At 32.6% G+C, this 15,795-nt stretch overlaps 1 protein-coding gene across 2 annotated transcripts; it reads left to right on the top strand.

Moving 5' to 3' along the window:
- Nucleotides 1–3,802: 3,802 nt before the first annotated feature.
- LOC148603558 (uncharacterized) lies at nucleotides 3,803–9,488 on the top strand. 2 transcript variants are annotated; one of them, XM_088553158.1, is made up of 5 exons: nucleotides 3,803–4,073; nucleotides 5,304–5,524; nucleotides 5,880–6,021; nucleotides 7,438–7,794; nucleotides 8,768–9,488. In XM_088553158.1, exons 1-5 carry the CDS (start codon nucleotides 3,962–3,964, stop codon nucleotides 8,863–8,865), a joined length of 930 nt encoding a protein of 309 aa, XP_088409284.1. In that variant the 5' UTR covers nucleotides 3,803–3,961; the 3' UTR covers nucleotides 8,866–9,488. The 2 variants fall into 2 exon arrangements, with proteins under 2 accessions (XP_088409284.1, XP_088409285.1); XM_088553159.1 differs by having other exon boundaries at nucleotides 3,805–3,954.
- The last annotated feature ends 6,307 nt before the right edge of the window (nucleotides 9,489–15,795 follow it).

The raw sequence follows: 15,795 nt of genomic DNA, 5'->3' as shown, positions 1-15,795 counted from the left end.
AGAATCCATACAAACAACGTTTCATAGCTGGAACTGCAAAATGTACCACCACACCTCTTTCAAAACTTTAAATTTCTATACTCACAACTGTCAAAAAGGGTTTGCAGTCCTACCACAACATTAGTTACTCTCGTAGTGGTATTAATTCAATGTGAATCCTGAAAAATTCGAAAGATCTTTTGGCGACAATCAGTTCAAGACTATTATCTGAATATAATACATTAAAACCTATGATTTTTCAACTCTGTATACTTTTTCCCCGTACTCAGTTAAAATCTCGATTAAAAAAGATTATACATCGTTGTTTTTCCAAATGAGATGGTACATATAGATACAAATATATAGTTCTTGGTAGAGATTTCTCATATTTTGTAAGAAATAATTCCAAATCATTTTCCAAATATACAGAGGAAGATGATTACGAAATGCTGGATTTTTTATCGACAACATATTTGTCCAGTGTAGTGGACGTGTTTTCCAACGAACGGTTGGCATTCCAATGGGAACAAATTGTGCCCCTTTACTTGCTGACCTATTCCTTTACTCTTATGAGGTTAACTTTACAGCTGAAATGATCCGAAAGAAAGAATATTGTTTGACTAGATCCTTTAATTTTAGTTTCCGCTATATAGATGACGTATTATCTTTAAATAATCCCAATTTCGGGGATTTGATACATCGCATCTACCCCAAAGAACTTGAGATAAAGGATATTACAAACACTGTGAAGTCAAACTCATATCTTGACCTACACTTAGTAATCGATGGTAAAGGAAAACTATTGACCAAACTTTACGACAAACGTGATGACTTTTCATTCAGAATTGTCAACTTTCCTTTCATCTGTAGCAACATCCCTTTAAGCACCTGCGTATGGAGTGTTCATATCACAACTCGTACGTTATACCAGAGCTTGCCGAAACTACATAGACATTTCGTATCGCTCTAGAACTCTATCAAACAGGCATCTCGAACAGGGTTATGTTGTTACAAGATTGAAGAAGTCATCACTACAGAAGTTTTATGGTCGTCATCATGAACTCGTGGATCGTTATGGTGCATCCATCTGCACCACGAAAACTGAATTATTCAACCGGTCATAGCTTTCCTTTCCTCGTTTGTCTACCCCTGACTTGACTTTTTATGAGCAAATCGGCGGGTGTTTCTAGAAAAGCAGAGGACGCTTACCCTACCGGTGCACCTGGTCCATGCTCCCAGTTTTTAGTGGAGTCCGAGTTGCTCATATACTTTTGTTGCTTTGTATGCATGATTTTATGTACTTTATGTTCTTTGTTGTGAATGTCTGTTTTCCATGTGTGGTCTTTGTCCCTGGATTACATTCTCTTGATTACCAATATAACCTTGGTTTCCTTGATTACTCTTTGTAATAGTTGGTTTTATAAAGTGGTTCAATTGTGCTTCCAGTTTGGTTCATGAATTTGCTCGTGTATTTTTGTCAGTGTTTCCATTACATGTATCTGTGTATACAAGGAAAAATAAACGATAAACATTAATAAGAAAAATAAATTAAGTCTAGCATTTGTAGCCTCAGTTTTAATCTGGGGATTGGTTGTTCGGCAGTTTGCTTCAAATCTTGATTTTTCAACTTAAACAAATTAGAGGGTGTAACATTGGAGATTATAAAGTCGAAGTCAGACTGGGTTTGCTTTAATTGTAATACATTATTAAGTGAATTAAAATTGAGCAACCACGAAAATATCTTAATTCATAAATGCAGTGTATGCGTTTTCGCTATCACTCGGATTCATAGTAAATAGAAATACTATAAATAAAACTCCTCGGTTTAGCTATCATGAAAATAAACTTTTCATGAAACACACTGTTTTAATGGGTACATAGTTCCTGATGAAGAAAATCTTCAAGGAATAAAAGAGGCATAGCAACAATAACAAAACATGATACTAGAACGTTTTAGTCTTCCTTCTCATTTATTGATTCTGTAAACGTATACATTTTCACGGATTCAGTCAAGTGAATATATTCGCGGGTACCAATTTTCCCGGTTTCAAAAAATGATAAACGGTATGTAGTGTTAAAAATATCAATTTCGCGGGAACTATTTTTCGAGGTTTTCTGTCCAGTGCTAAAATACCGAAAATTAGTACACAGCAAAAAATAAATTCATACTTTTACAGTATCTAATGGTCTGTGAGATTTTCTGTTGTAATTGCATTTTTTGTACCATTAATGTTTTTAATTGTCACCCTTCTAATAGTAAAATGACAATAAAACTACGGAGGATGGAATTACCCAATTCTTAAAGCAAAGAAAAAAATATCACACACAATATCTTGCCTAGAGGTATGCATCCTTTGTCAAACCATTTATGCTTTTTTCACACTTAATGCTTAGGTGTGCCTTTAATTCATAATTAATATTAAACAATCATGCCGTGTAAACAATTTCAATTCCAGGACACCAGCGCAAATAAAAGATTCTGAAGAAAAAGCAGAAGAAATCGACGTATCATTGATGTAAATTACGTAGGTTAAATTTACTCGGAATTCAATATAGGTAGGTAAACAAAATGTATATATCAGGTGCTGCCAGAATCAATGAAGCCTCATGATAAAGTAATGGCAAATGAAAGGAAATATGCATATATATCTCTATGATTTTTGTTCTTGAAATGGATTGGATTATTTCTGAAACAAGTCAGAACCGTGATACATATATATTGAATATTTGCATGTTTCCGAACATTTATGTGTTTGTCTGATTAATTGATACTATTAAATTTAATTGACACAAAATTTATAAATAGCTAAGTGGTCATGGTTTATAAATCCTTCATCAAAGACATCAATTAAACACGTGAAGAAAGTAAAAAAAAAACATTGAAACGAAAATGAAAGTGTTTTTATAATATAATGATTTAAAAATAGTTGCATAGAAAGCAGGGAATTATCTAATGTTCACTCTTAAACGAAAATAAATAAATTGTGACGTTAACTTTTTTTTAAAAAAGGACGCCTTGACATAAGTTAGTTCGTACCAGAAGTCAAGTCGTGGCGTTCATATTTCTGGTTTTCTGGTTTCTCTAGTTAAGTATTCTTTTACAATTAACACTTTACTACGCTTATATTGGAAATTTTAGTAGTACTGGACTTGAATATAATTTCAGATAGTTTTTAGTATTATCATTGGCGAATATCAATCCAGCGCTTATCATGAGGAGCGTCAGGGTAAAAGCTACATAGTATAATTATATGATCTGTATATATAGGGATTCCGAAGGGAGCGTTTATGGTTGTACTATCAACTTGGTTCTGTATACTTATGGCAAGAAAAAGCATCAATATCCGGTTTGTACCTGCATTTTCAGGAGCTGAAAAACAGCATAATGGCAGCTTCATTTGCGTATACTTGTATATGTATGATTGAGAGCCAAACCAGTCTCGGAAAATGTTTGCTAGTTTCGATAATTAAATTCAAATGTTGAATATCTACACACGTATTAGGTTTCATTTAAACATCAAACAAATAATATACTTAACGTAAATGATTATATAATTATTCATCAATATGTACAGATGAACATCTGTAGTCAATGGATTGTTTTTTTTTATAACTATTCAATGAAATGACTACTCTAACAGACTATTCCATAAGGTCTAAATTAAAAAGGCACAATTTGTACCAATTACTGCTCTCGTAACGTTAACATACTCAAATGTTCACTTTAAGTTGAAGTGATATTTGTAGATCTTTAAATCCCATAGATTATAGATTATTCAACGAAGTAGAATTGTAGTGTGTCAATAGCATTCTTTAAATATATATACATTTTAAAGGGTCAGAATGTGGGAACAATAGTTGAATTAACTGAACGTTTTTGACATATCAGTTCTCTGTGATTTGTTTATATTTTTAAAGTCGTTTCCAACTAAATTCGTTTAGGTTTTATCTCGTTAATAGTGAAACAGGTTTGAGGTATATCATGTACGAAGTTAATTCAATAATTTCGACGACAATTAGCATGTTTTGCATAATGCTTTCTTCTCGATATCTACTTTTGTTATTTTGTTTTGGGAGTTGTTTATCAATAGATTGTAAGTATAATTAAAAGTATTATCACAGAATAATAAGCTCTAGTAACTGTCACTTTTGATCTGTTTCAATCTAAATGGCTTATACCTATATTTTACCCGGACTTGATCTACAGTCATACTAGTAGTAGGAAGTTATCACAATTTCAGATCCTTTGATTCCCCCAGTTAATGCTTTTATTTCGCTTTGTACTTTTAAGTTCTTATGTGTTATGTGATTTACTCTTCGTCTAGTCATAGTTCAGTACTGTGCTTGTCATTTTTACTATTTAACCATTTCTCCAAAAAAGATCCCTTGTAAAACAAACAAATAAAGAAACAAAACAAAAACAAAAACAAAAAACAAAAACAAGACAAGAAAAAACAAAACAAAACAAACAAAAAATAATAAAAAAAAAAACCAAAACAAACAAACAAACAAACAAACAAAAAACAAAAAAAGAAACAACACACACCCTTCATTGTAAATCACTCAAAATCTTAAAATACATAGATAACAAACTATCGGTGAAGGACAATTGTATCATGTAAACATTCAGAGTACATGTAATGTTGTATAGCTTGACGAGATAAAAAATCAAAGAATACAATGTGTCAAACGACAAAGACTAATATATTATATTATTGTTCTTCTGAAATATTGCACCCATAGCACTTTTGGAGTGATATATTGAATATCTGTGTCAATCAATCCTGTTTTGAAATTTAGTACTGGTAAATAAATCGTTAAAATGTCTTTTTTTTTTTTTTTTTTTTTTTTTTTTTTTTTTGTAAAACAGTACGTAGTACATCCATACTTCTTTTAGACATTGCGTACCCCGTCTCTTTTTTTTTGTGTGTGTGAAAATAATACCTCACATATATATATAACATGCCTCATGTACCGGTTAAAGAATCACATCCCAATCAGAGCAACTTAACCTTTCTCTGTTCACAAACAAAAAACTTTGTATGCCCTAAGCGGAAGAAGATGTCCAGAATTTATCTGAACAGATTCTATCACTATAGCTGAATTAGTATAATTTGTACGCCTTCACCTTTTTCGCGCCAAAATACTTGCAGAAGATTGCTGCTCTTTATTTCATGTGAAATCTTTTAGCGCCGTCTTGTTAGGTCTGTTGTAAAATGCTACATTTTCGGCAAATAATTAAATTTTGTTTACTATCTAAGTTTTCGTATTTAGAGAGGATGAAATGACTGAGTATATTGATTGAGTTATGATATTCTTTACAGTAATGTTTACTTCCCATAATTGTGACGAAGAACCTAGGAGATTATTAGATGGGAAGTCATACAATCTGACATGGAATGGACAGATTTTACCAAAACTTTGTAGCTTTAGCTTTAATGCACAGAATGGAGAAATGGCAGTATGCTTCCAATCTACTATATTTAATCTTGACAGAATGGATAATGTTCAACTGAAGATAACAAATTACACTAGGAAAAAATGGGTTTGTATTTAGTACCCTTTTTTACGAGAAACACACCAAAGACCAAACGATTTTTGAATAAGAATAAGAATGAAAAACAATTTTTTTTCGCAATTTTTAAATTGTCATTCACGAAAATAGCAGGTATTAGTACACTTCAAATATGTCTACGTTTGCAGAATACATGTTAAAATATCAATATTGTTTTGCAGTGATCAAGACATCATAGTTTATAAAAAAAGTTTTTCCAATAGTATAAATGTAGACATTTTGAAGGCAAAGCTTGTAAATTTTGTTTCGAGCATTTACTCTATAATTGAACTACTATTTTTTTTCAACAAACCAATGTAATATTATATCACATTTTGTATTATAGAATTATGACAGATATGATGATAGTATACCATATACCTGTGTTAACAAAGCTTATAAGTTAAATGTATCAATTACGGTGCCTAGAGATTATCAACCACCTGTCACTGATATATACGTTATTCTCCAGATTACGACAACAGTTGGTATGTATTTAACAAAAAAATAAAATAAATAAAATAAACAATAAAAATAAAATAAAAAAAATAAAAAACCTGAAAATTTAATAATTATTCATAATAATTCAATAATAATAAATTATGCTAACCATAATTATTATTGTTATAAAAATCCCATTGAATTATGTCATACCTTAACATATTTTTCGGGTATCTCGTGAATTCATTTCGATGTTTGTACTTTCAGCAAGCCTATTGTACTTAACTGAAATAAGGTTTTCTTGAGATTACTTTAAAGAATATTACATAAAATTGCATATTGTTGAAATACAGACATTTATTCTGAAAAGACCATTTTAAAGGAAGGGGAAACAATTTGCGGGATCATTTTCAATACAAATGAAATGGAATTTTAGTTTTATAAATAATGAGAGAGAATGTTGGAAGATGGAAGAATATCTGACACACTTTAAAGTAGTTATATAAACCTGATTATAAAGTGCGCTCGTAATAAGAGCAATTCTTATAATTCTATTTGGAATATTCCTACTTCAGTAATAACCGGCATTTAACGAATGAACATTTAAGATATACATGATATAAGTAATTAATGGAGAGAAATCATTTGCTCGTCACGATTGAGAATTTACAAATTTTTTTTATTAGCTGTAATTGAAGCAATGAACCGGAAGTGGGAGGTTTAGCGTGCTATAAAACCTGGTTTAACCCATGATTTCCATCGAAAATGCCTGTATCAAATTAGGACTAACACAATTGCTTCCAACTTTCCAGTTTAGCCTTGAAGCTGTCGTTTGTTATATGGAATCAAGGGAACCAAGGTTACAGCGGTAATCAAAAGAATGTAATCCAGGGACAAAGACTATACATGGAAAACAGACATACACAACAAAGAACATGAAGTAACTAGAATCATACATACCAATTAACAAAAGCAAATGAGCAACTCGGACTCCACTAAAAACTGGGAAATGGACCAGGTGCACCGGTAGGGTAAGCGTCCTCTACTTTTCTAGAAATACCCGCCGAGTTGCTCATAAAAAGTCAAGTCCGGGGTAGACAAACGAGGAAAGGAAAACTATGACCCGTTGAATAAATCAGTTTTCATGGCGCAGATGGATACACCACCATAACGATCCACGAGTTCATGATGACGACCATAAAAAGTCAAGTGTTAGCTTTTATACTACTTCTTTTGACTATTGATTAGAGTTAATCTGTTTATCAGTTTTGGTAATTATGTTATTATCCTATATTGGTAAGATTTTAAAAAAGAATTCTTTTCAACAGATATATATATATATATATCGGTTTTTTTTTCAAAATAAATCCTGATTATCTCTAATTATCTAATTACTATTAAGCGATAACCAATCAATCAATAAAACTAATATCTTTAAAATGAGATGTCTTTTTCTTTTACAGCATCAATAGACTTCGCGGGATGGTATATATTTGGGATAGTTTTTGTAATCATTGTCATGATCATTTTTTGTGGTTGCTTTGTGTGTGTATGTCGAACAAGAAACAGAGGTACCAATCGATGTACGATTTTAGAATGTCTCGGTGAATTCTGTCAAGTAGTGTGTCGTTTTTTCCGAGACTGCTGTTCTATGACGTGTGAAAAGATTCAAGAAATACCATCTGTTCTTCAAAGAAGCAATTCAACGTCTGAAAGACGAAATTCACATTCAATGGAAAGGCAGAGATCTTTAGATCATTCTGGCATACCTTCAGCAAACGAACTACCGACGTATGATTCATTCAACAATGAAAATTCAGGTACAATAGTTGTTCATGTATAGATAAGTATAGGATGAGATGAACTGAGAAATTCTTTATTTTTTTCTGTTAATTGAATAATTATGATATAAGTTTCACTTGACGAGAAACGCATGACGAAAAAGAAAACCAAACAAATCTGAGTTAAGTAAATAAAACAAATATCAGATATCAAAACATCAAATAAAAAGTCTGAAAACTTATTGAATACTACATTGCATCTAAATGAGGAATGACAGTCATAATTTTTCACGGTTCCTATATGGTTTACATCTAATCTACTGTTTAAAAAGCAGAATAGAAGTGAACATTGAATATTGTACAAATGATGTAAACAATAAAGGTAACCAATACACACAATAAGTTTAACTTAAAACACAATTAGAGTAATTATACAGTTCACACCGATCAATTACTTTTTTTCTCAGTTCCGAATAAAGCGTATCTTATTGTTATATACTACTTCCGTTATGCTAATGAAAGTACAATTCTGTGTAAGAGTCAGGCGGCACATAATGATTCTCATGTTGGTCTTTTTTGCCTCAAATAAAATCAATACTTCTAGAATCCAACTGAAATTAAAAAAAAAATTATCCTGAAGCATTTCTGACGTAGATATTTTTTTACTGTTTATATAAGGACAAAGTGAGGGTAAATTACTCCTCCATTTTTCCATTTCAACCAAATTTGACCTATCAGTATTTGTTAGGAAAGTAACTTTTACAAACACTTTGATTTCTGGAGGTTATCGGGTATAAATATGTGGTTAATGCAACAAAATCTCTGCTTATTTTCTCCGATTATTAGACGGAGAAGTACCTAGAAATGATACAAATTATTTAAATGTCGCTAATTCTTCAACAGGCGATATACTCAACCATGAAATATTTTACTTTTCGTTCATGTTTGTTTTTATTTTCGATAGTTAACAAAAATAACAACCCCAACATTTCAAGAGTAATGTTAATTGCAGGTGCTGCGAAGAACTACATAGATGCTCCACCACCGAGTTATGATTCCGTTGTAGGAGATACAAAGAAAACTCCTACAGCTCCAATGGAACATTATTGACCATACAACGAAAACTCCCACAGCTCCAATGGAACATTATTGACCATACAAAGAAAACTCCCACAACTCCAATGGAACATTATTAACCATACATAATGCAAAATAATTTATACCTCATTTCTGATAATTCAGTTACTGGCGTGCAATGTGCTATATCATTTCTACATCGTCGTTTTTTCTTTAAACATATGAAAAAATGTAATAAAGATAAGAAATAAGAAGATCCCCAGTCAACTATTTTGACAAATGCCCCATTCTGATTCATGTTTTCTTTTAATTTGTACACACAGCAACCACTATTAGAATATAATTATGCATTTAAAAGCGGGAGATATTTCAAACATACATAAATATTAAAAAAAAATAATTTGTACATACTAAACAAAAGGATTTCACAATGAAAACAAAACGAACAACATACATGGGCTGATGACGAAGAACGAATCACAAAATACAAATGAATCAAATTATAAGCAGTCACGAGTTACTCCTAAAATCAAAGTGCTGAGGCACTGAGTCAAGGAAGACCTCATAAATATTCATGTGACCAAATTGCAAGCTAAAACAAAAAATGACATCAATGAGTCAATATGGTCCCTAGCTGAAAAAAGTCATTCAGAACAGACTTCATATTTGTAGTTTTTTTATTAAGAGATGTTGACATGTATCAGCACAAAAATAGTTCATTTTGCTTTTGCCTTCTTCTCGCTACATCTAGTGAAACTTTAAAAGGGATTACCACTGAAAAGAAATCAAGGAAAATATGATAACAGTGCCTTTGATAATTGCAAAATGTTAAATATGTAAATGCATGAAAATATACATGTATTTTAGCCACATAATATGGAAGTACAGAAACCTTCTTTTGATGAGAAATATTCTTACATGTACATATAATTGTGTGCAAAATCAGGCAAAAATAGAGATTGGGTGGTTATCAATGTCCCAGGTTTTTACTGCTTTTTAAGCCACCTAGTCAGTACTGGTTGATTGAAATTTTGCAAACAGTATTACTGTAGCATTATAATTTCTGTCCTACATTATAAAAAGTTAATACAATAAATGTATATTATATTTTAATGTTCTGAAATGTTATTTTTAAAATACCTCTATCAGCTGTCTTAATTAAGAAAAAAATAAACATTTCTTTCTCTAAAATCATTCAAATTTATCTTTAAAAAAACATAACAAACTTTACAAAAATGTAGTACAGTGTACTTCATGAGCACATTTTTGTTTCATTAACTGTTAATAACAGGTAACATAAGTAAGAGTAGAATAGGTTACTTTTCACCTGACTGATAGGTGGTCATTGTTTAAACAACATCCCCTCATAACCAGGAAGATCATTAAAGTGGTTTGAAGTGGTGAGTTTAAAACAATAAATTTAAGCCATTTCATGTGCTAGACAAAACTTCTAAATGCAGAAACTGGAAAGTTTACTAATGATATTGTTTTAGGGGCTTCTCCCATGTATGGTTTCTAGTAGTTACCTGATGATTTATAATGATGTCTGAACCCCCATTTCAAAATATCTGGAACCATCCCTGTATGTTGATTTATTTATGAGCAATTAATGTCACACAGTAAAATAAATAACAAATTTGATACATGTATTATCATATTACAAATATCATAATTTCATGTATGAAATCTTTAATTAATACTGCACTGCATATGCCAGTAACCATAGTTTCAGTACATGTACGTGTATTTTTGAAGTTTTCAGTATAAATTTCCTGTTCACAGACATACAAATATGAACTGCAAATTTTGCTAAGACATATGACAACTGTTCTACACTAGCAATGTTTACAGTAGACCTATCACCAGTTCTGAAAATTTTAAATCATTGTGTACATTGGAAGTATATGACCAAACTTGTGTATATCTTCACTTACCTAATACATTGTACATATTTGAATGTCCTTGAAAATCAGCTCTTAGGAAAGGTCTAGTTTTGGGTGCCTTGATATCCATCATATTTTCAATCCACTTTCATGGACATGGCATTTCTAACCTAATTGACTGTGTCCTTTATGTGCCAAGAAAATCCTGTATCTAACTTTAAGATCTGCATTCTACATGTATATATGGTGATATAGGTCGTGGATTGATACCCTATCAGATGCAGATTTTGGCATGTCGTGTTCATCAAAACATATATTTTAATTATACTTCGAGTGTGTTCTGTGTAGGGTGTGATATAGGGTATGCAATGTAGGTCTAGGGGTGTGATACAGGGTATGCAATGTAGGTCTAAAGATGTGATATAGGGTATGTAATATAGGTCTAGGGGTGTGATATATGGTATGTCATATACCCGGTAGGTCTGAGGGTGTGGTATATCTACTATGCCATATAGGTCTAGGCGTGTGTATAGGGTATGCCATATATGTGTAGGTCTAGGGGAGAGATATGCAGTATATGATGTGCATATTATGTATGACTAAGGGTGCGATATAGACCAGCGGTGTGATATAGTGTATGCGATATACATGTAGGTCTAAGGGTGTGTTACACAGTATGCCATATAGGTCTAGGGGGTGATATACATTTGTACAGTATGCAATATAGGTCTAGGGGTACGTAAAATAGGTCTAACCTTGTGATTTAGGGTACGCGATATAAGTCTAGGGGTGTGATATAGGGTATTTAAATCACAGGTCAGCCACAATGATAATGATTGAAAATTTGAGAATGGGGCAATTTCTAATACAATAAAAATGTAATCAAATCGTTTTTAATGTATTTAGGAAAATTTTCAGCAGTAACGTCTTAAGCGGGGACTCTTTATGCTCTAAAAGTTTGTTTGGCTACATATAAATACCTAATTTTTACTAGATATCCCTCTTTTTGATAGATCAAGATCAACTACTGAATGCGATAATTATGCCACATGGCTTAATTTCATCCCAATCTAATTCAGATTAGATTTTAATTGCTCCCCCGTCTTCCTTTGTCGCATGACTTCATGTAGAAAAAAGGGGGAGCAATTAAGATCTAATTTTAATTACATATACATTGCCTTTCAACCTTGCCATTGAAACAGACATTGTTTATGGTTCTGCTTTCGAAATAATATTAATTTAACAATCACATGATTCAAATGTTTATTTTCTAGTTAAATGCTTCATATTGTTTACTACATGTACATTTGTATGTTTATTCAAGTACATGTACACATTGCTTGCATTTTAAACTCCTGGGATCAAATCAAACACACATGATACACATTTGTATATAGGATTTACATGTATTTAACAGTACAATGTCTATAATATATAGAACAACTTGAGAACTCTGAGCATATGTAAAAATATTTTTTATCAAATTGTTCACAAAAATACCTGTAATTTACAAACACTAGAACACTTTCTTAAACCTTCAGGGCCCATCTGGCAGAGGCGGATCCACACACTTTGAAAATGAGGGGTGGCAGCTTGGGTTCCACAGAAAAAGGGGATGCTAGGACATTATTTGCCATTTTGTCAATTTTACACATGCAAGTTATAATGTTCCCATAAAAAGGAGGGTGCCACCCCCCTCCACACACACACACACACACCCTCACTGTAATCATAAACATTAAAACTATACTTACGTCTTTTGTACATCACAGAAAAACGTACATTGCAGCTCCGAAAATCCGTTATTAGAAGCGCCCGACATTCGCAATATATTTTTACAGTCATGATAGTAGTCTATATTTAACTCCTTGGTAAGATTGACAAATAATTAACACTTTCAAACCTACAGGACCCATCTTGTAATGGTAGACATTAACAATATACTAACAACTCAAAGATTGTACATTGCAGGTAAAAAAATCCGTCATTAAAAACTTCCGACATCTTCTGGTGAATGTTTGACCGGGTTGCTCGAATAACCAGAAACCTCGATGTTAACCGAAAACCAGATCGAAAATCCGAAAACCTCAATAAAACACGTTTTTGGATGGAATTATTGCTCACTGTCGTCAGTACTTTGAAATTAGTCACTGGTCCGTCTGACGCCATATTGTTTTCGGTTGGAGGTACCGTGTTTGACCTGCGTCGGGTCAATTTGAAAAAATAATCCTGCTCGCTAAGACAAAATTCAAACAGTTTAAGATAAGCACATAATCATAGAAATATTGCAATTCAACAAATATTACAAAAGCTTGGATGTCATAATACTTCCATCTCTTACGAAAAATAAAGCATCACATATTGATCGGCGGCGTAGCGATATACTAACGTAAATTTGCAAGGTGGAAAAGGGGGCGGGTAAAGAGAACAGATCGCGGAATATTTAGGGAGTTCCATGTGGCAATATCCACTTCCGGTTGAATTCCACTTCCCGACGATCTCTAAGTCAAGTTCAGGCTATAAATAGCCTTCCTTGACAAAAAGTGAACTCAGATGCTGCGGAAAAGTGTTCAGTTTCTTCCTTTTGCACCCCACCCAGCACAAGAAGTAGTTTCAATAAAAGCGTAATATATCTAATAGCTCCAAATAATGGACATTAGACAGAGCTTTATTATTGGATATTAAAGTTTGAAGAGGCATATATCAGTGTATTATCAGTGGAGAGCAATTTGAACGTAGTACATAGTACGCCTTGCAAATTCAATAATTTCAAATAGAATGAACCTTTGAACTTCTGAATATGGGTATATATCATCATATTTTCGTGTTTCGTTACACTACTAATACGTTTAACTGAATAAGGAGTAATCAAGGGAACCAAGGTTTTAGCGAAAATAAAAAGAATACAACCCAGGGCCATAGATCAGACATGGCAAAAAAAACCAAACAAACACAACAAAGAACATGAAGTAACAAAAACAGTAATACAAAGTAACAAAGTAAATGAGCAATAAGGACTCCACTAAAAACTGGGAGCTTAGACCAGGTGCACAGGCAAACGTCCTCTTTTTTTTTTTTTCTAAAAAAGCAATCACCGAGTTGCTCATAAAAAGTCAAGAAAGAGGAAAAGAAAACCATGACACGTTGAAAAATCGGTTTTTATTGTGTAGATGGATACATCGTAACGATCCACTAGTTCATGATGAAGATCATGACATTCTGTAGAAATGACTTCAATCTTGTAGCAACATCACTATTCCAGAAGCCTAACTTTAAGAAGTCTAGCGCGATACAAAAAGTCTGCGTAGTTACGGCAAGCTCTGACATAACGTAGTTGTGATATGAAAGTATGAGAGTATTTGAGTATTTCAAAATGAGTATTTCATTCATTCTGATTGACTGAATAATTACTAATTTTGGGGTTGGAGTTTAAAACAAATCTAGTTGATAAACTTTATGGTTATTCATTCATCACATGTACTGTTTTGGAATTGAAGAGTGTATAAGGAATCTAAGCACACGAAATCATCTTTTTTTAATTACGATAATAGAATTAATAACAATTAAGTGAACAATGCAGTGTAATAATACTGTTCTGAGATTTATATTGTTATTTAGGCATTTTTATCCTTACTGTTACAATTTTGAATGGTTAAGTCAGCCTCATAAGAGGAAAGGAATAGGTCGGCAAGTAGAGGAGCACAATTTGTTCTCATTAGAATGCCGACCGTTTGTTGAAAAACGCGTCCGCACACTGGACATATAGTTTGTCGATAAAAAAGTTCCAGCATTTTGAAAACATCTTCTTTGGTATATTTGGAAGATAATTTGAAATTATTTTTAAAAGGAACGAGATATCTCTACCCAGAACTACAGAGTAGTATCTAGGTGTACCGTCTTTTTTGGAGTAACAACGGTGCATATTGTTTTTGCGTCGGGATTTAATCTGATTAAGGGGGATTAGAAGTATTAAGAGTTGAAAATCATAGGTTTTAATGCTATTGTATTTAATGATAATCTTGAATTGAGGATCCACATTGAATTAATACCACTACGGGAGTAATGTGTTTCGTGGTAGGACTGGAAAACCTCTTTGACAGTAAAGTCAAGGTACAAGATCCAGTTACGTAGCCTTCCTTGTTCGAATTCTGTGGAGTTTAGCAATCCAATACATAGACGGTGATCACAATCATCGTCTTTGGTAGAGAGACCGAAAGAGGTTAGCACAGATTTATGGTTTTTCACTATATCTTCTTTATAATACTGCTATTATTTTCTACGTCTTCCATTGATAATAAACTTTGGAGAGTGTGGTAGCAGTAAAGATCTTAATGCAACTATTTTTTTTCTACGCCTTCTTCTGATAATAAACATTGGATGTACTACGTTATGTAGACAAATACAATGTTGTTTTGGGCTTTGTCTGCTGGTACGACAACATATTTGTTATGTATAGTGGAAAATATTTTTGCCTCAACGAGGTATTGAAAACTGCTGTAGCAGTGACACTAATTGACCCATTTAAAACTTTCAAACGTTTCAAAATTAAAAACCTCACAGATTTCACCCACTCTGCAGATCAATGTCTTCTTGTTCTCGTTTTATCCATTTTCTTGCGTAGTCCTCCACGGCATCCATTAGAACTTTAAAGTTCAAATTATAATTTATGGAGCGTAGTTCACGTTACTTGGGACGTTTAGAAAGGACCTTCGTGTTCGATAATATTTAAATCTTCCGTAATAACGTCATCGGTAGAGTCTGTGGAAACCAATACCGAAAATGATAGACACAAGTCTGTATATAAATGAGGTAGGTTCAGAAACAGGAGTGTCAAGACTTGTTTTGTAAAGGGAGTGTAGTAGAGTGGAAGGTATAGAATAGAGCTTAGTTCGAATGTGATGAAGTCAAGAGGTTTTTTGTATAAAAGGACGAAGGGACATCATGCATCTTAGGTGGTATATAATGGCGATGGCGATGACAACTTATCTGTCTTGGTTTTTGTCAAATGAATACATCACATTTATGTTATTGTTATAATGGCTTGAAAGGTCTCCTATACTTTTGATATTTTCATTGCACC

Source organism: Perna viridis, chromosome 11, assembly GCF_037379345.1.
Source record: "Perna viridis isolate PV_CMFRI_1.1 ecotype Kerala chromosome 11, ASM3737934v1, whole genome shotgun sequence".
NCBI classification, from domain to species: domain Eukaryota; kingdom Metazoa; phylum Mollusca; class Bivalvia; order Mytilida; family Mytilidae; genus Perna; species Perna viridis.
The sequence above is the reverse complement of the archived record's forward strand: the minus strand, read 5'-3'. Positions and strand labels throughout refer to the sequence as shown.